Source organism: Scyliorhinus canicula, chromosome 12 (assembly GCF_902713615.1).
Source record: "Scyliorhinus canicula chromosome 12, sScyCan1.1, whole genome shotgun sequence".
NCBI lineage: Eukaryota > Metazoa > Chordata > Chondrichthyes > Carcharhiniformes > Scyliorhinidae > Scyliorhinus > Scyliorhinus canicula.
Genome location: NC_052157.1, coordinates 140,538,133 through 140,559,701, shown reverse-complemented (window position 1 = coordinate 140,559,701; position 21,569 = coordinate 140,538,133). Strand labels below are relative to the sequence as shown.

At 45.2% G+C, this 21,569-nt stretch overlaps 1 protein-coding gene across 18 annotated transcripts in view; it reads left to right on the top strand.

Moving 5' to 3' along the window:
* myo18ab (myosin XVIIIAb) overlaps nucleotides 1-21,569 on the top strand; it is a 299,483-nt gene that overhangs the window by 131,358 nt on the left and 146,556 nt on the right. For 17 of the 18 annotated variants that reach the window (XM_038814300.1, XM_038814298.1, XM_038814286.1 and 14 more), the window contains 4 exons: nucleotides 3,583-3,683; nucleotides 5,608-5,671; nucleotides 7,193-7,337; nucleotides 17,083-17,094. In XM_038814300.1, coding sequence (XP_038670228.1) covers nucleotides 3,583-3,683; nucleotides 5,608-5,671; nucleotides 7,193-7,337; nucleotides 17,083-17,094 — 322 coding nt within the window. The remainder of the gene's footprint in view (nucleotides 1-3,582; nucleotides 3,684-5,607; nucleotides 5,672-7,192; nucleotides 7,338-17,082; nucleotides 17,095-21,569) is intronic. The other variant, XM_038814284.1, reaches the window with a different exon arrangement.

The window sequence follows — 21,569 nt, the reverse complement described above, 5'->3', positions numbered from 1 at the left end:
AGCATTCCAAGTGCAAAACAGTGGCAAGTGTTTCTGCCTTTAATGCATAATATTGCCGTTTTTGAATTCAGGAGGGAAAAAAATGTACTTGATTTACACATTTAAAAAAAAAAAATTTTTATTGAAAAATTTTAAATTTACACAACATCAAACCATACTGAAATACCAACGATAACAGTAATAACAACAATTATAAACCTTCGCCCCTCCTCAATGAACAACCCAACATATTAACAACAACTTAAGTTAACCCAGTGTTAAGTTACATAACCGTAGCAAAAAAGAAATATAGAAACTATAGTTAGGAACCCCCCCGGGTTGCTGCTGCTATTGACCAAGATACCTATCTTTGAGCCAGGAAGTCCAGGAAAGGCTGCCACCGTTTATATAACCCTTGTACTGATCTTCACGTCTCCACACTTGGGGGCCTCACATCCTTCCACTGTAGCAAGATCCTCCGCCGGGCTACTAGGGACACAAAGGCCAGAACACCGGCCTCTTTCGCCTCCTGCACTCCCGGCTCCACCGCAACTCCAAAAATCGCGAGTCCCCACCCTGGTTTGACCCTGGACCCAACCACCCTCGACACCGTCCCCGCCCCCCCCTTCCAGAATTCTTCCAGTGCCGGACATGCCCAGAACATATGGGCATGATTCGCTGGACTCCCCGAACACCTGGTGCACCTGTCCTCAACCCCAAAGAACCTACTCATTCTAGTCGCGGACATGTGGGCCCGGTGCAGCACCTTAAATTGGATGAGGCTAAGCCTCGCACATGAAGAAGAAGAGTTGACTCTCTCCAAGGCATCCGCCCAAGTCTCGTCCTCTATCTGCTCCCCAAGTTCCTCCTCCCATTTAGCCTTCAGCTCCTCCACTGACGACTCCTCCACCTCCTGCATTACCTTATAGATGTCAGACACCTTCCCCTCTCCGACCCACACCCCCGAAAGCACTCTGTCCATCGTCCCCCGCGAGAGCAGCAAAGGGAATCCCTCTACCTGTCGCCTAGCAAACGCCTTTACCTGCAAGTATCTGAACATGTTCCCTTGGGGAAGCCCAAATTTATCTTCCAGTTCCCCCAAACCTCCCGCCAATAAACAGGTCCCCCAATTTACTGATGCCCACCCTTTGCCACCCCCTAAATCCCCCATCCTTGTTCCCCAGGATGAACCGATGATTGCCACCCAGTGGGGCCTCCATCGAGTCCCCTGTTTCCCCTCTATGCCGTCTCCACTGTCCCCAGATTCTTAGGGTCACCGCCACCACCGGGCTCGTGGTAAACCTCTTAGGGGAGAGCGGCAGCGGCGCCGTTACCATGGCACCCAGGCTCGTACCTCTACATGACGCCATCTCCATTCTTTTCCACGCCCCCCCCCCTCCACCATCACCCATTTACGCACCATTGACACATTGGCCGCCCAATAGTACCCCAAAAGGTTGGGCAGCGCCAGCCCGCCTCTATCCCTCCCTCGCTCCAGGAAAACCCTCTTCACTCTCGGAGTCCCATGTGCCCACACAAAGCTCAAGATACTGCTAGTCACTCTCCTAAAGAAGGCCCTGGGGATGAAGATGGACAGGCACTGAAAGAGGAACAAGAACCTCGGAAGCACTGTCATTTTGACGGACTGCACCCTCCCCGCCAACGACAATGGCAACATGTCCCACCTCTTGAACTCCTCCTCCATTTGATCTACAAGTCTGGTGAAATTATGTTTGTGAAGAGTCCCCCAGTCCCTGGCCACCTGCACCCCCAGGTACCTAAAACTCTCCCCTGCCCGCCTAAGCGGGAGCCTACCAATTCCTTCCTCCTGGTCTCCAGGGTGCACCACAAACACCTCACTCTTGCTTAAATTTAGTTTAAAACCTGAAAAGGTCCCAAACTCAGCTAGCAGCTCCATCACCCCCGGCATCCCTCCCACCGGGTCCGCCACATACAGTAACAGGTCATCGGCATACAACGACACCCTATGTTCCTCCCCACCTCGCACTAAACCTCTCCACCTCTCTGAATCCCTCAACGCCATCGCCAGCGGCTCGATTGCCAATGCAAACAACAAGGGGGACAGGGGGCAACCCTGCCTGGTCCCTCGGTAAAGCCGGAAGTACTCCGACTTCCTCCCATTCGTGGCCACGCACGCCATCGGGGCCTCGTATAGCAGCCTCACCCATCTAATAAACCCTTCACCAAATCCAAACCTCCCCAACACCTCCCTTATGTACCCCCACTCCACTCTATCGAAGGCCTTCTCCGCATCCAGCGCCACCACTATCTCTGCCTCCCCCTCAATCGCCGGCATCATGATGACATTCAACAATCTCCGCACATTCGTGTTCAGCTGCCTTCCCTTCACAAAACCTGTCTGGTCCTCGTGTACAACCCCTGGCACACAGTCCTCTATCCTGGTGGCCAGGATTTTTGCCAGCACCTTGGCATCTACGTTGAGGAGAGATATGGGCCTGTATGAACCACACTGCTGGGGGTCCTTGTCCCTCTTTAAGATTAACGAGATCAGCGCCCGCGACATCGTCGGGGGCAACGTCCCCCCTTCCCACGCTTCATTAAGTGTCCGCACCAGTAAGGGGCCCACTAGGTCCACAAACTTTTTATAAAATTCCACCGGGAACCCATCCGGCCCCGGTGCCTTCCCTGACTGCATCTGCCCGATCCCCTTAACTAGCTCCTCCAGCTCAATTGGCGCACCCAACCCCTCCACCTGCTCCTCCTGCACCTTCGGGAAAGAAAGCCCATTGAGGAACCTCTTCATTCCCCTCCTCTCCTCCGTTGGCTCCGACCGGTACAGTTCCCCGTAAAAGTCCTTGAAGACCTCATTCACCTCTACCCCCTTCCGCACCACATTCCCACTCTTGTCTCTCACTCCAGCAATTTCCTTTGCCGCATCCCGCTTGCGGAGCTGATGAGCCAGCATCCTACTCGCCTTTTCACCATGTTCGTACACTGCCCCTTGTGCCTTCCTCCACTGTGCCTCCGCCTTTCTAGTGGTCAGCAAATCAAATTTAGCCTGCAGGCTGCCCCTCTCCCCCAACAGTCCCTCCTCTGGTGCCTCTGCGTACCTCCTGTCTACCTCCAGCATCTTTCCCACCAGTCTATCCCCCTCACTCCTCTCGCTCCTCTCCCTGTGTGCCCGGATGGATATCAGCTCCCCACGAATCACTGCTTTCAGGGCTTCCCAGACCGCCCCCACCTGAACCTCCCCCGTATCATTCACCTCGAGGTATCCCTCAATACTTGCCCGGACCCTCCTACACACCTCCTCCTCCGCCAACAACCCCACATCCAACCGCCACAACGGGCGCTGGTCCCGCCTTGATTTACACATTTGAGTATATTTTGAAAGAGTCTGTAGTTAGGACTACACTTCACTAGATTCTAATGCGGTTTTGGGAATTATAGCCATAGTATTGCTCCCCAACCTATGCTGTGTCTGACATGGCTTCCAGATTTATCTCCATAAAAAGAAAGATAGGTGCGGTCGGTTAATTTAGGTTGATGCTAGTGAATTGATTCCATAAACTTGTTTCATATTATTTATAAAATGCTTTATGTAGTTTTTTCTTTTCACAGACTATGCTTTTGGAGAAATTTAGGGTGTCGAAGCATCCAGGGAATGAGGGGACATTCAATGTGTTCTACTACCTGATGGCTGGCGCTGACAATGCACTCAGGTACAGTAATGCTTTTGAAGCTTATTATTGTTTGGATTCTGTGATTTAGTTGCTTGGGGATGAGGGTGTTGCTTATTTTTTGCTACATTTTTCATGATTAGAACAAAATCTGTTGAAATTTTAAGCAAGCAATAGCTTTGATCTTAATTCTGGCTTTGAACATAACATTGCTCAAAATGTCAAAACTACAATATTAAACAAAATCAGACTTCAGGAGAAAGGTAAATTCATCATAGACTTGGCCATAAATGGGAAATTTTACCAATTTGGCACACCATGGATGGTTTCTTTTGATTTCATAGAATCATAGAATTTACAGTGCAGAAGGAGGCCATTCGGCCCATCAAGTCTGCACCGGCCCTTGGAAAGAGCACCCTACTTAAGCCCACACCTCCACCATATCCCCGTAACCCAGTAACCCTACCTAATCCTTTGGACACTGAGCAACAATTTTGCATGGCCAATCTGCCTAACCTGCACATCTTTGGACTGTGGGAGGAAACCGGAGCATCCGGACCCACATTCCTTAAATAAAATAAATTGCTGAAAAGGACCTGTTTTATAATCCTTTAACTGATAGAATGGACTTTGATTTTGCAATTTAAAGATGACCTGACTCTTTGAACATTCAATTTGATAGTCAGTTGGTGATCATTTTGAAGGTGAGAATGAAGCTATAGTTTTGCAGCTATAGTGATTTAACATATTTTTAATAAAAATAACTTTGATTGCTAGAACCAAAACCAACTTACGTTCCCAAATGACACACACCTGGCAAGTTCTTGAACATTGTGAATGTTTTTTCAGGCCATACAAAACCCTTACAAATTCTTACAAATGTTCTCAGTTATTTTCAGCGATAACCGAGACCTGTTATTAAAGAGTTAACAAATTTTCTCAGTTATTTTCAGCGATGAATGACACCTGTTATTACAGATTTCTGACTGCTTGTTCTTCAACTCTGTTGGAATTTGTATCACATGGAATGTGTTTTTCAATCTTGTTCTCTTATTTCTCTCATGTGGCAGACAGTGTGACTCTGTGGATGATGTTGATGTATATGGAATTTCAGTTTGTACTTCTTTCAGCAAATAGGCAGTTTTGACTCCAGCACTGTAGACAAGGGTGCATCAAGTGTGTTATGCTCTGGTTCATTTCCACCAGGCACTGCCTTTGAACGCCTTTGAACGTCATGACCAAGCAGCTGTTAGTAACGCGGGAACCGTGACTGGGAGTTTCCACCAACAATTTGATCACTTGAGCAATAGAGTCTGTCCTTGTCAGCATCAATATATCCACTTGTAATGGCAGTATGATAATAAGTGGGTATCATAGTCAGTTTTCCCACCTTTATAAGTTATAAATGCCCTTTGACTACACCAGTAAGAACAGTTAACTCATCACTGACCGGGTTTCAATCCTGAGACCGTGCCGATCTGTGTGGCACAGGCACAGGTAAATTTGTTCAAACATCAAGCTCTGCAACAAATAGCTACTCTAAGTAACAATATGGCTGAAGCTTCTCAATCACTGTGTCTTTTCAAATCCCCTTGCTGCAATCTTGTAGTTTAGAACAATGTATTGAAGTAGAGTAGATAATTCCATCTAATTTTATGTAGCTTTGGAAATTTCCATCAACTCATTGTTGGCAATGAGTGCAGCATTGAAATTAAAGGAACTTCCTTTAACAGTCTGAAAATTGAGATTGAGTGCACAAAACTGACGCTCTCTTAAGGTACATTCACTGTGGGAGTCATTTTAGTTTTATTTTGAAGTCAGTCGAACGAAGAATTTGGGTGGAATGAATGATGTGCGATCAGTTTTGCCCATTTTAGACCTTTGTTGTAAGTTCAACTATCTTCTGTATGCTAACTTTGCAAATTTCTGTGAAAAAACCCAGTTTTCATCTGCTTGTTACTTACAGAACTGAGCTTCATTTGAATCACTTTGCAGAAAACAATGCTTTTGGCATTTCACCTTTATCAAAGGTAACTTTTGGCATTTAAAATCATGAGTTTTATTTTGCTACAACCTTCTTTAATATGTGGCAGCTTTTTTCTCCAGTTTTATTCGCTTGAATAATAATGAGTATGATAGTTTGTCAAATTACGTGGGATACTTGAGAGTTAAGTGTTGGGAGAAAAAAGAGAATAATTTGTTCAAGGTTCGTTTCTGGTGCCATTTTATGCAGTATGATAATGAAATAGAGGTAACAATTCTGTATTTTAAAGATGCAGACATTAGTTTACATTTCCAAAAGTTTTCACCTCCAAAATGAACCTGGTGGGTGTATTGAGTTGAAAGATTTATTGGTTTGAAAGGATTTAATGTAGTCATGCAGCACGTTGGGGCAAATTTGAACAAATGAAAAAAGCTAGTTTTCCAGCTAAAAGTAAATCAGAAAGAAGCTATAAAACTTGAAGGCAAAGCATTTGAGAGGTGAACAAAAAATGAAATACTGCAAATACTGGAAACACTTTCTGGAACAAAGTGACAAGTTAACATTTAGGACATGAGAGCGTGTCACTTTTCTCCTCAGATGGTGTGTTTTCAATATCTTCTGCAATTAGATGCCTTCAGAAGGATTTTGAATTGTACTGCATTAAACTGCACTCTTCGTTAATAATTAGAACACCATGTCTTGAAGTATATTACGAAGCAGAAACAGATCTCTGTTTTGAGATGTTTGGTTATCATCTTGCACATTAATGCAATGTCAACTTATTCACCCATGTTATAAAACCACTTGAGACTTCAGTTACTTATTCAAATTATATTTATGTTGTTTTCTGTGACAATTTAAGCAGTGTTCATTTAAACTCATCAGATTGGAGATGTAAATGTGAGGCATTTTGGCAAAACAGCCTGTCACCACGTAAGGTTAAGTGTGTGTGTGTATGGATTTTCTGCCCATTCATTCCAATGGGTTCTTCCAGTCCTGCCAACGGCAAATTCCGAAGACCAGGCCAACGGCGTGCTGCCTCCTGGTGCTGCAAAACGCACAGCGGGAGAGCAAATCCCACCCCAGGTTTCTGTTGTGTTTATAGTTATGAAATTTTTACGAGAAATAATTGCTTGCTCTGTGACACTCAACAAGTGGAGGCACTTTTATAAAAAGGTCCATTTTTTGGGGGGATTTTTCCTTTTAACTCCCCACCCCAAAGGTGTGCTGCACCTGTGCTCAGAGGACCAGCAACAAACGGGCTTATTAGACTTTGTTCATCAGATGGAAAAAATTGAATGTGGGTTCATTGCCATTTTATATATTTACTAATTTGAAATATGACTTTTCCAAATTACAATATCTGAAAGCTTTCATTCCTTCCTGTGGTAAGGCACACCATGCCAGTGTGCTCGACTACCAGGGCAAACAAATTATATTTTTATTCGTATATAAACTGAAAATATGTAGTAATGATAATACTTAGTTCATATATAGTTCTTTTTTATATGTGTGTGTTATGTGTTCGCCTGACTCAAATATGGTTTTGTTTTAATTGCTTTTGTAGCCCGAAGAGAAGCAAAAGGCAGCTCAACAATTTAACAAACTTCAGATTGCTATGAAAGTGCTTGGGATTTCAGTTGATGAGCAGAAGGCTCTTTGGCACATCTTGGGTGCAGTCTACCACTTGGGGGCAGCAGGAGCCACAAAAGGTAGTTTGATGAATTCAGAAACGTATGATAATATGGGTCATACGCAGAACTACACAAGAGTTGATTTTATTTAACAGAATTTTCATTAGCATGAAAATATAGGCAATATTTTAAATGTATCATGATCACAGTTTCACAAACTCATACATTGCTTTTGTGAGACAAATGCAAGGCTAAGGACGCGATTCTCCCAAAAGGGAACAGAGTCCCCTAGCGAGCCTGTTTAGCCGTGTGTTTTCCCATGCGTTTCATGTGCTGAGAAACACATGGCTACTCAATGCGACTCATATTGCATAACGGGCCTGAATGGAGAACGCGCACGACTGAGGCTGCACATAGCCCTCTTTTGTATAGTGGTGAGATCCGCTCGCCGTGACTCCACAGTGTAGCAAGGCCCCCGAAATGACACCTTGGCAGTGACAGACTGGCACCCAGTTGGCGCTGCCAGGGGCCCCAGGTGGCACCAGCAGTGCCAGGGCACCACCCTGCCCAAAGGGCATGCAGCTAGGATGCCGAACCCCTGGGAGACCCCCACGAGTGCTGTTCTGTCTGGTTCCCGTTTGCTAGGACCAGTGCTGACTGGCACTTGCCCGAAATCTCTCGGGAATCAACACATTGTAGTGAGGCTTACTACCTCGTTCTAATATGCAGATTTGCCAAAAAAGTGATCCTGCCTACAATGGGCAGGATTCATATCGCAACGTCTCGCGAGGCATGGCAAGCCGGGTAGGTCTCGCGAGCGGGGCTTCTCGGCATTCATCAGCCCTCTGTGCCGTGGCGAACTGCCTTTCTGGTGCAGCGTGGCCGTTGGATCGCCCCTATATCTTTTCAAATCGAAGTATAACGGGTGAATTTCAACTGCGGTTTCCCACTTCTCTACCCTGACTTTAGTAGAAGAACCATGGAACCCCAAGTAGAAGAGGCATGGAACCCCAAGTAAAATTAATATATTTCCCGAGATTTTCTGGAGCTCTTCATAAAGTTATGACAAACAGATGAGAGAATCTCCATGGGCATTTATTTCCACTGCGTTTTAAATCCCAGTTTTATAATTGCAAACTGCGAATCTGAAAATAGTCAAAGTTGTGTTTTCTTGTAAAATTATTCCTTGAACTCATTGAGTTTATTTGTTGCAGCTTAAGATTTTGAAAACACAAATATATTAATTTTCATCAAGTGACTTTTTTATTATCCCTTACAACCAAAGACAGTCGAAGATACATTTAGCTCACTGCTGTCTGTTTTGTGCATTAAAAGCTGGCAGCCAGAAGTTAAAACTGTGATTGACACCCAATGTCTGCCTGGTGCTGATGCTATATTCAAGTGGGCTCGCTTGCATGAGATATGTGCAAGCGACAGTGTAAACAACTGTTCTTTGCCAGTTGTTAGGACTTAGATGCAAAATTTAGGTGCAAAGGGTGATTCTGCATTATGCAAGCTCTGCTCAGTTATACCTGGTTTCGAGTGGTTTTGGTGCTGACAATCTCCAATTGGCACACTACATTGAGGTAGTGGCTTGGTGTCTGTGCCTACTCTCGTTTGTTCAAATGGACCGATGTGGAAAGAGTCATTCCACAGACATGCTGTCTCTTTGAATTTCATACAATTACTTACATAGGGTAAACAGCATAGAAACGGGCCATTCGGCCCAACCAGTCTATGTTGGTGTTTATGTTCCACCCGAGCCTTCTCCCATCTTTTTTTATGTAAATCTACTATCATAACCATTAATTCCTTCATATTTTTCTAGTTTAAAAAAAAAATCTATGCTACTTGCTTCAACCACTGAGTTCCACATTCTTCTACTCTTTGGGTGAAGACATTCTTCTGAATTCTCTATGGATTTCTCGGTAACTATATTAATGACCTCCAGTTATGTTCTTATCCACGAGTGGGAAAACAAGTGGCAGGAGATGCAAAAGTCTGAAAACACGCATGAACAGACTCAATAACAGCTGCTTCCCTGCTGTTCCCAGACTCCTAAACGACCCTCTTATGGACTGACCTCATTAACACTACACCTCTGTACGCTTCACCCGATGCCGGTGTTATGTAGTTACATTGTGTATTTTCTATTATTTCCTTTTCGTGTACTTCATGATCTGTTGAGCTGCTCGCAAAAAAATCCTTTTCACTGTACCGGTACACGTGACAATAAACAAAATCCAAACCAATTCTCCCGTAATCCATTTTATCAAAACTTTTAATAATTTAAAAGATTAGGTCACCATCAGCCTTCTTTTATCAAGAGACAAGCGAATCGGGTCAATCCTTCTTGACGTTTACCCATGCATTTCTGGTGTCATGCGTCTAAATTTTCTCTGCACCCTCCCTATTCCACTGTATCCTTTTTATAATATGGTAATCACAACTGCATGCAGCATAAGCGCGCTCCAACCAAGATTTGTTATGGCTTTAGCATAACCTCCCTGCTTTTAAATCATCCATTTCTAGAAATAAAGCTTAGTGCTTGGTTTGCTTGTTAGCCTGTGTAACAACTTTACCAATTGGTGTATTTGTACTTCAAGATCTCCTTTGTTCCTCCACCCCACCCAGACTTACAACTTCCAAGCAATAAGCGACCTCCCTATTCTCTCTACCAACATGTATTACCCCAAAGTTATGTGTTAAGCTTCATTTGCCAATTATTTGCCCCTTCTTTAAGTTTATTAATGGTCCTTCCATAATTTGTTACAGTCCTCCTCAGTATTGACTTTCCTCCTCAATTAGGTGTTGTCTCAAATTTAGAAATTGTGGGGGCGATTCTCCAAAATGGAGACAAAGTGTTTGCAACACGACGGCGGGAAACGGGCACGGGGACAACCGATTCTGTCCCCCACAGGGGGCCAGCACAGCACTGGAGCAGTACACGCCGCTCTAGCCTCTCTTCCGAACGCCAAATGGGCACCGCGTCAACCCGCGCATGTGCAGGGGGGCTTCTTCAGCGCGCCGGCCCTGACGCAACATGGCGTGAGGATTCAGGGGGCGGCCGCGCAACAAAGTAGGCCCGGGGGGCCCGCCAATCGGTGGGCCCCGATCGCGGGCCAGACACCATCAGAGGCCCCCCCCCTGGGGTGAAGGAGCGCTGTTCCCCGCCCCACAGGCCGCCCCCCCCCCCCCCCCCCCCCCCGGACCCTTTGCGCAGAGTTTCTGCCGGCAGCGACCAGGGGTGAATGGCACTGGCGGGACTCTGCTTGGCCCATCCGGGCCGGAGAATCGGCAGCCCCGCCGATTCCAGCGGCCGGCACCGCATCAAACGCGCCCGCGCAAATGGTGGCGATTCTCCGCACCTCGGAGAATCGCGTGCCGGCGTCGTGGCGCGGTTGCGGCGATTCTCCGGCCTGGCGGGGTTCGGAGAATCACCCTCTGTGTTTTTGATTCCAAAGTATAAATCATTTAATGTAAATTATAAACAATGGTGATCCTTGTGGAACACCACTTTCCACCTCCTGCCACTTTGGATATGTACCATTTATCCCTGCTCTCTGCTTTTTGTCTTGAAACCAGCTAGCAATCCATTCTACCACCTGTTGCCTGACTCCACATTCTCTGACCTTATTAGTCCAGTGTAGGGCACCTTAATGAAGGCTATTTGAAATTCAAATTTTCTCTATATAACTTTTGGGGGAAATTTTAATGCAGCTGTAATGCATCTAAATTGTGCAAACAAAATTTACAGCTTGGGCATATGGCTGTTTCATTAGTTTGATCATTCAGTAATAGCAGACTAAAATTAAATAGCATTAAAGTTGATTAAATAACACTAAATTATTTATTTCCATTAATAGAAAAAAGCATCTTAATTTTTGGCAGATATTGGCATGTAGTTATGTTAACATTGTTGCAAGACTGTTTTCACTATGGAGACCCACAAAATTACCCTCCAACAGTGTAGTTTAAAATGATGAAACATTGGGCTGAATTTTACATTGTGGACAATGGTCTTGCTCTCTCTGCTGAAAGTCTGGGGCAAATCCCTCTGTTCAGTGCCAGCTCTCCTTGCAGCCATTTAATGACTGTTGAACTGTTAGTTGACTTTGTGTAGATCTTCTGTCCCATCAGTGAAGAAACCCTGCCTCGGAGATCTGCCAGACAATCGAATGGCTGGCAGCTCTCTTGTCCCAGCAGTTCCACTGGGAGGGATGGACGCTGCTGGATTGCAGGCAGTCTCAGAAGAATAGGGACTATGAAGCCGAGATTTACAGTCACGTCCAGGGTCTGACTGGGGCCAGCTTGGTAGGCCCAGGCGAGGGAGTTGGGGCCTGTGGGACTCCCACAGTGGGAGTAAGTGGTAAATGCAGTTGGGAGGAACACCTTGAGGGGAGGGGAGGCTCTGATGGGCATATGATTTATGTGGTGGCCTGATCATTTTGTGCCATGGGAAAAATCCACCTAATTGGCCTAAAGCCGAGCAGGCCGTATAATGGCACACCATTGCGGATAAAATACCCACAGCGGTGGTAAAGGACAGGCACTATGCTGCTGCCATTATGCCCAACGTTAAAGGCATCGTATGAATGCAGGTCGTTGTTGGGAATCTGACACGTGGGCTCGATTCTCCGCCCCCACGTGCTCATGCGCTAATTGCACCAGGAAACTGTGGGGGAGGGACCATAGTGCATTTGGTGCCGGGTAGATCCCCTTTTGGTATTCTCCTCACCCCTGTGCCCTGACAGTGAGGGTGTGAGCCAGATTAGCATATTTAAATCTGCATTTAAATGTTCTCCATCGGTTTTGAGATGGATTCTGCCTTCTGCAGGGATTTTCTGACCCTCAAGAACCTGTCACGAATTGAAAATGGTAAACCAGTCATGATGGCCACTTGGGGAGTGAGGGACTTCGGAGGCCATTGAAGCCCCAGGGTGGCACTAGCAAGGAGCGGGCCCTAAAGGAGGGGCCGCGGCCTAGGGTGACCCCATAGCGGGGTAACGCTCACTTGGCTTCGGAGGGGGTGGAGAAGGGTTGGGTCACCCTCATACTTGTCTGGGGGGATGGGTGACCCAAACAATTAGCGATGTTGAGTAGGGAGGGGGTGGGGAGGGGTTGTGCTTCTGGGTCAACCGTTGGGGGTTTTGCGTATGTCTGCAGGGGTTTGCTATGTCCATGGAGAGTGGGACGAACTTAGCTTTGAGAACCTGCGCCCTGATCTCTGATGAGTCGGTCTTCCCATTTTTTTGGAGAACTCCGTCCTTTATTCTTATGGAATGCTGGTCTCTAATTGGCTCCAGCCTCTTTACTACTGGAGCACGTTATACTAGCTGGCGGTCCAAAATGTAAAATCTTTTCTGCAGTTTCAAGTCCCCTGCAACATATCATCACGCAATATTTATGCACAATAAATTTACTTTTCCCTGACAATTAATTTATTTTGATCTCTTTCAATACCGGCAGGATAGCACAGTGGTTGGCACTGTTGCTTCACAGCGCCAGGGTCCCGAGTTAGATTCCCGGCTTGGATCACTGTGCGGAGTCTGCACGCTCTCCCGAGTCTGTGAGAGTTTCCTTCGGGTGCTCCGGTTTCCTCCCACAAGTCCTGAAAGACGTGCTGTTAGGTAATTTGGACATTCTAAATTCTCTCTGTGTCTCCGAACAGGTGCTGGAATGTGGCAACTCAGGGATTTTCACAGTAACTTCATTGCAGTGTTAATGTAAGCTTATTTGTGACAATAAAGATTATTATTATCTCCAAAACCCTTACTCTATATTGAATGCAGTGAATTATCCAGGGATAAAAACAGATTTTTTTCCTTTTGCTACATATGATAAAAGTATGCAAATGATTTCCTCTCTCTAGAAATGGAAGGAGTGAAATAAAGTTCAGCAAGTTAACGGCAGGTTCTATTTAAATATCGGGAATGTGCAGTTTAAGGTGGAATGGCCATGATCAATGCACGGGGTTATAGGGATATAGCTGGGGATATGGCTGAGATACAGTGCTCCTTTGGAGAGTTGGTGCAGACTCGATGGGCCGAATGGCCTCCTGCATTTTAGGGTTTCTATGAAATACCTTTAATTGTGTTAAATGGATCCAATCCATGGCAGAAAGCTTTTCTGGACCAGTAAAAAAAAAAAGTTAATGTTTGTGCAGACCTAGACATTGGTATTCAAAGCATTAATTTGAATTGTTAATTATTTACACTTTTTTTAACATATGGTAGTAGATAACAGCATTTCACATTCAGTGTGAATTAAATATTGCTCTTTGGAATTATATTTAATTACTCTATGGGTGAAAATTGAATGCTTTCCATGTAGATTCCTATTATGCATTATAAAGGGAAGCATAATAATTAATATTTGCAAGAGCTGAGAGTCATTTTATATTCCTACCATTGTTTGGGAACATTTTAATATCCCATGATTTGCAATACTATGCTATATGAACTGTATGAGGCTTATATTTTAATTTTCTGCTTTGATTGGTAGTTGGCTTCTAGGCTGCATCTTTTCTATGGTTTCAAAGTTGAAATCAGCAGTTTATAGTTAAAGCCCCTAACCTTGTTGCCTTGGATATAAGTATGGTGCTTAGCTTAGTTAGGTGCTGAATATGTGATATGAGATAAAAGGAGTTAGATTTCATTGTCTGGTGGAATAGGCTCCGGGGGCTGGGTGGCAATCTCCTGTTCCTATGTTCTCATTCAGATGGGATGCCTCAAGCTTGGGAGGGAGCAAGTAGTATTCAGTCTTCAACTATGTTCAATGATCCTCTGCTGGGGAGCATGTGGGTTAGAATTTTCAGTATTTACATCCATAAATGCACTTAACCTGGGTATTAAAAGATTACATAAATTTGTCCTCCTTTCCAGTTGTTTTGTCCACAAAAGTCAGTAGGTTGCCCTCCATAAAGTTTAAAAACTCTGGGTGGGATTTTCCTTTGGCTGACGCAGGAATCGTGGAACATGATTTTATGGAGGATTCGGCATCAGCCGAAAATCGAGGTTGGCGCCAAACTGAATGTCATCCTCAACAGCGGCGTGAATGCGTTCTGCGGTGCATGCCGGCGTGGCTATGCAAATTGTACAGTAAAGGCCATTGTCATATCATTAACGGGCCTGACCCGGCATTTTCAGGACCTTCTGTGATGTTCCACCCCACTAGGAGGAATGACTGATGGCGAGGTTCACTTGTGGTATTTTAAATCTGGAAACGGGCGCCACGGCTGCTGAGAGTATGGGTGGGGGACAAACCATGTCCAACATCACTATTGTGTGATCTGCCAGGGCTGGGAGGGGGTAGCAGGAGATGGCCCGGACCGTGGAGCGCTGTGAGTTCATGGTAGCTGGGCATGGACCGTCACTGCCGCAGTCTGCAAGGCAGCCATGCAGCAGCGTGCGCCACTGACTGCCCACTGGGAACTTAACACCAGGGGTTGTATTGGTATCCCCCCAGACCATCCCCCTATGTACTCTCTAGCCCCAGCCAACTCAGCAACAGGATGGCTGTGCTTCAGCGCAACCAGTGCCATCATCCCTGGCTGGGATAAGGGTTGGCATGCATTGGAATTTTGCTATTTCTACCTGGTGCCAGTACTAGCCCATTAACGGGACCTGAATCGCTCCGGGATTGGCACCTCTTGCATCCACGTAGATGTCTCGCTATTAGGTCCCAGCATCGGCACTTAGTTTCTCAAGTGGCGAATTCGCCCCCCTATTCCTGACAGCCTTCTCTTGTGAATCTGCTGCATTCTTTCTGAGAAGGGAAAGATTTAGTCGATGGTTACTGTCAACTGAGCAATTTAAATAAATTAATTTTTAAATCTTTAAAATCCTTTCTCCCACTTGCCTTGCATTTCTGAACCTCACTCTTGAAGGAAATTCTTCCCCACAACTTATGATCGATCCTAATATTTTGAGGGATGGAGTTTAAGATATTAGTGAGGCCACACCTGGAGTATTGTGTGCAGTTTTGGTCTCCTTACCTGAGAAAGGACGTACTGGCGCTGGAGGGTGTGCAGAGGAAATTCACTAGGTTAATCCCAGTGTTGAGGGAGTTGAATTACGAGGAGAGGTTGAGTAGACTGGGACTGTACTCGTTGGAATTTAGAAGGATGCGGGGGATCTTATAGAAAAATATAAAATAATGAAGGGAAAAAATAGGATAGATGCGGGCAGGTTGTTTTCACCAGCGGGTGAAAGCAGAACTAGGGGGCATAGCCTCAAAATAAGGGGAAGTAGGTTCAGTACTGAGCTTCGGAGGAACCTCTTCACCCAAAGGGTTGTGAATCTATGGAATTTCTTGCCCAGTGAAGCAGTTGAGGCCCCTTCATTAAATGTTTTTAAGATAAAGATAGATAGTTTTTTGAAGAATAAAGGGATTAAGGGTTATGGTGTTCGGGCCGGAAAGTGGAGCTGAGTCCACAAAAGATCAGCCATGATCTCATTGAATGGCAGAGCAGGCTCGAGGGGCCAGATGGCCTACTCCTGCTCCTAGTTCTTATGTTCTTATATGTGTGGGTATTAGAAGAATTGATGCTATGGATAGGTCAGCTAAACTTTTCGGAATGCCAGCCATTACTTACTATTTAGGTTTGACGGAAAAGTGCCGATCTGGAAAAAGTGCTGTAGGTTTGTGAGTGCTATGGAGATATGTGGTAGAATGAATTGTTCGCTTTAGCAGGGGAGGGTGCGAACGGACAGCTCAGGATATTATACTAAATTGAAATATTACTGTTTTATATTCGAGCCTTACTTCATGCTGCCTTTGTGAATTGTAACTCCTCCACAGGATGGCGCTGCAACAGCGCTGTTTAAGAGTTTTCATGTAATTCTCTGTTACATTTTGGACTATAGCGAAATCTTGAAATCCAGCATAATTTAAGTCTCATTCTCTCCTTAAACAAAACAGAATTCCTAAAATAATTGTGACTGCTTCAACTTGACAGCATATCTTCCCAGTGCAGTGTTAAACTTCTTCCTCAGCGCAAAGAAACCTGAGCAGACTATTTTAGTATTTTAAGGAAGGAGACTTTATTGCCCACAATTACAAAACTTCATAAAACATATTTACACTGAAACAGTGTACAAATATGTTTACCCTCCTGTACAGAAATTTTTTTTGTGGCAGCATGAATGCAAATCAAAGCATTCAGTGGACCAGGCCATGAATCTACACTCTGCATGATAATTTCAGCATCCATAGTTAAATGCACTCAGCGATTTCAATGCCGCAATACAATAATGAATCATTTCTCTCACTTCTGATGCAAATTAGATCTTTAGACCTGCAGTAGAATAAATTTGTGACAATTTTGAAATGTTAATGTTAAATTTATGTTGATTTGTCATTTTTAAAGCATCCTTTTTAAAACTAGTAAGCGTTCAAAGACATGGCTCTTAATAACATCATTGTTCAACCAGCACATGGTTATCTCAGAGCCTTGTGACCTAGTTGATTATTGCAAGCAACAGTGCCACCTAACATATATTTATGCTGTAATTGAAGTGTTTAATGAGCTACTTGATGACATTGGCAAATACATTTGATTAGAATTTGCTTTCTATGTTAAGGGACAGGTATGCAAAAGTGTTGTCTTATTATGTTCATTTTGGACAATCACATGTACTTTTTATTGAACTAATTTCTGTAAACATAGATTGTTGGTCTAAGTGATTAACCATGAAAACATTATCCTGCTTGTCTTGCAGTGCCATAATTTTGTTTTCTTGACTGATGAATATTCTAAGTGAAACTGCCTTCTAACACTTTCTTTTGTTTGCATGTTGCATGCTGTTCCATTACAACACAGATGGTGACGAAGGTAAAAATGTTCATTAAATATGTCTATATTCTATACAAAGCCATTTTCTTGAAAATATTAATTTTATACAGGCATAGGCCTTCATAGAGGTTGTGATTGGGCTTTTTTAACTCCATTTCCTTTCATTTTTAAATGTCAACAACCATTCATCTAATGTCTTCGGTGAAGCCCTCCTAATGCCTATACTCATTTAATTTCATTTTCAAATGTTTAATGCAAATTGCCAGTTTCTGTTAGAATGCTGGTTTGCCCCCAAGTGATTTAACCAGTATATCTATACTCAGAAAGAGGTCTATAATAAATAGGACAACCCTTTTTGTATTGCCCATTTTTCCCACTGGTTTTCTTACTTGCCTTCCTCGGAGATGATAGTTTGTATTGGAATGCATTGAACTGCAGTTACGTTGATCTATTGCTTTGCTCCAGTCAGCTGATTAAGCTCCAAATCCTTTGATATGTTTATCAAACAGAAATCTATTGATTTCAGTGTGAAAGCACCGATGCATTGAATATTCATGGTCCGGGATTCTCCGATCCTGCGCCGGGCCGCCTATTTCTCCGGCGACCGGAGAATTGGCAGCAATCGTGCTGATGCGGCCGCTGCGGCGCCGGTCGGAGGTCATTGAAAGCGCCCCCCCCCCCCCCGGCGATTCTCTGTGCTCAACGGGCTGAGTCCCACCGGCATCGTTTACGTATTGTCCTACCCGGTGGGACCTCAGCGTTGAGGCTGCGGGGGCCATCCTGGGGGGTGGGGGGGGGGGGGTGGGGGGGGGGGGGGGGAGCCGACTCCTGGAGGGGCCTCCACGGTGGCCAGGCCTGCGATCGAGGGATAGCCGATCGGCGGGCGGGCTCATTCCGGGGGGGCTGGCTCCCTGTTCCTCCTTGCCAGGCCCCTGTAGGGCTCCGCCATGTTGCCTGCGGGCCGCGCGGAGACAGCCGTGGCACAAACCTGCGCCGGCTGTGGTGCGCCAGCTTTCACCGCCAGAGCAGCGGAAAGCACTCCGGTGTCGTTCTTGCCCCCTAGGTAGGGATGAATGCTGGGTCTGGAGCCCTGTTGAAGCCGGCGTCAACACTTGGCTGGGAATTCGGAGAATCCCGGCCCAGGTCTTTTGTGAGAAAGTATTCCAGATTTTTACTGCACTTTTGAGTGAAAATGTGCTTACTGATTTCATTCCTAAATGGACTGATTCTAATTTTAAGATCACTTTGTGATTTCCTTTCCAATATTCTAAACATTTGGATCAGATAATTCCACAATCTTCTTGATCTAAAACTAAACACTGTACTTCAAATGGAATCTACATAACTGAACATAACTTCCTCCCTTAGTAATCCAACTTCCCATTCACCTTTTTGATTGCATTTAACACCTGAATGCTAACTTTAAATGATTATGCACTTGAAATCCCAACATCTCTTCACTTCTATGCAGTTGCTAGTCTTTCATCATTAGGAAAATACTTCAATTTAACTTTCTTGAGCTTTCTTAGGCTTTCTTGAGCCTAAAAGCTTCACACTTGCCGACATTAAATGCCATCTGCCATTTTATGGTCCACTCACTTCATTGGTCTATTTTCCTATCTCTATTTTCTGCATTACTTGCATCCTTTCTAATGTGATACATTTTTAGGAGTCATCAGCATCTTCTATGGTACAGGCAGTTTGATTGTTGGTAATACCATCTTTCATTCTTCCAGTTCAGAGAGAAAATAATTGCTCACCCATAAACCTTTCTTCTGGTTCATTCGATAATTTATGAAGCAGCAAAATGTCCTAAGTAAGTTAAGTATTTGGTCAGTGTTGTGGAAGAGGATATAGCTGTTTGGCTATCGTGTACTTCATTGTCACTCATGAGTAACAATGAGATGAAGATTCTTGGGAGTTTTAAAATAAACTATTTGTTACGAGCTAAAGCAAGGGCTCCAGTACTCCAACCAGTAGCATGCTAGAGAGCACTGATCCAAGGATTACACAGTCAGTTACACTTTTGGATTTGGTTACAAGAAATTAGCATATACTAATCAAAATTGTACATTTCTTTCAAAAGTGTACATTTGTTTCAAAATTATCTATGTCCATTAACAAATAATTGGATTCCATTATGTGTAACATCTATATAGTCATCCAATTGCAATTTGGATACATCTACTTATTTATTAATCACCAAGCATGTATTTTTCTGTTTATCTACTAATTTCCAGACATAGGTATGATAAGAATATATTTTCACCAGCGATGTATCAACTCCCTTCCCCATTGTTCCTTCTTGAAGTGGACACATGCTACAGTTGAAGAGTGTTTAATTGAACCCTTGTATGTGAATTGTGTAAATAAAGCGTTCCCTGTAATTTGGCCCTTGACTGTTATCTGTAGACAATCTGGGCTAAGGCCACTGGACTCGCTTGTTAATGATTCTCTGTCTTTGAGAATATACTAGCCTGTGTGATTTTTAAGATTGTATGCTTTTGGACTATTTCATGGAGCCGCCAATCATGTGGCCATTCTAATCCACTGGAGTATGACGGGGTGCTGTCAAGCGAATCCAGTATCCAGTTAACTGCCATGTTATTTCAGAAATATTGTTAATCTGGAAATTGACCAAGTTTAATACAGGCTAAATGAGACCCTCCTAGTTTATAAGTCAAAGTTACACAAGGGCCGGGATTCTCCCCTACCTGGCGGGGCGGGGAGTCCTGGCGTGTCCGAGTGGCGTGAACCACTCCGGCGTCGGGCCGCCCCAAAGGTGCAGATGTCTCTGCACCTTTAGGGGCCAAGCCCTCACATTGAGGGGCTGCTGAAGTCATACCGGCGCATGCGCAGGGGAGGGGGTCTCTTCCGCCTCCGCCATGGTGAAGACCATGGCGAAGGCAGAAGAAAAAGAGTTCCCTCATGGCACAGGCCCGCCAGGCACCCCCTGGGGTCAGATCGTCCCCCGTCCCCCCCCCCCCCCCCCCCCCCCCCCCCCCCAGGACCCCGGAGCCTACCCGTGCCGCCAATCCTGCCAGTCAGGTAGGTGGTTTAATCCACGGCGGCAGGAGAGGCTCGTCAGCGGCGGGACTTCGGCCCATCGCGGGCTGGAGAATCGCTTGGGGGGGGGGGGGGGGGGGGGGGGCGCCGCCGACCGGCGCGATTCCCGCTCCCGCCAAATCTCGGGTGGCGGAGAATTCGAGACACGGCGAGGGCGGGATTGATGCCGGCCCCGTGGAATTCTCTGACCCGGCGGGGGGATTCGGAGAATCCCGCCCAACATCTTTAATTGCCCTCTTCATATCATGCCAGAGCAGCTTTCGTATGTATTCCTTTTCCTCAAATTCCGATAGTTATCGTAAAAGGTGATGGAGAGGAAAGCAGATTTGGTCCTCAATAAATTTACGACTCTCCCGAAACAATTCAACAGTGTGTTCTAGCTAGGCATAAATGATTGATGTACACATGTGGATCCAAAGCCTGCACTCCACTTGATTAATAACACACAATATGTAAATGGAGCAATTTGCCATTGTGTTGCCATGGAAGAGATATCATTGGGTAAAATTATTGAACCATGACTGAAGTAGAATCAGCTGCTTGAAGGTTTTAAACTTAATTTCATCATGGATTTGTCTCCAATGTAGGCCGGGAAGTATTGGTCTTGTGTGAATGAACCATGGCTACATTTGAGAAAAATCTATTCATGCGTACCCTAAAAAATAAGAACATTTGTGCAACCTACTGCAGCTGCAGGAATCTAGTTTTGCAAAACCTTTTGTAAGCCTATGGGTGGGATTCTCCCTATTTGAGATGAACTGCCATGGTGGGTGTTGGAGCATGGCGTGCTTAACACTGCGTGGCCAGTGGGGAACCACGCCAAATCTTTCAACAGCAACCTCCTTAATCATGCAGCCGAGTGTTTCACACGGTATTCCGTGGAGGGCCAGATCTGAATGGTGTACAGTCTGCCATCGGGTCTGGCTGCTGTATTGAAAGGCACACAACGTCACTGGCCCACTATTGAAGATAGAGGGTGGCATCTTGAAAATGAAGGTCTCCTGGAGCATTCTGATGGTGAAAGATGGACCCTTCCAGGACACCTGATTTGGAAGGTTCACCTGTAATGGTGACCTCCATCCCAAACTCCAGAGGTAGCACACATTGTTCAGATGAGTTCCGACATCTGCCACCACGTTCAAATGTGTTTCATGCTCGCATTGTGGAGAATCTGACGTGGGAGATCGGGCCTTCATCTGCATCCTATTAACAGAATGCAAATGAGATTCATGCCGGACTCTGGTGGATTTTCCAACCTGCCAGGCTGGGCACCAGTGAAGATCACGCTGCCAATTCATCCCAGTGTGAAACAAATTCCTAGCCCTCATCATATTCTCTCACTGTGCATGCCATCAAACATGCCGGTGTTGAATTCCGGAGTATTCAACTTAATTTGAATTGGGAGAATTCCGCTCTATTCTCCGAACAGATTTCTGCGCTCATTGTGG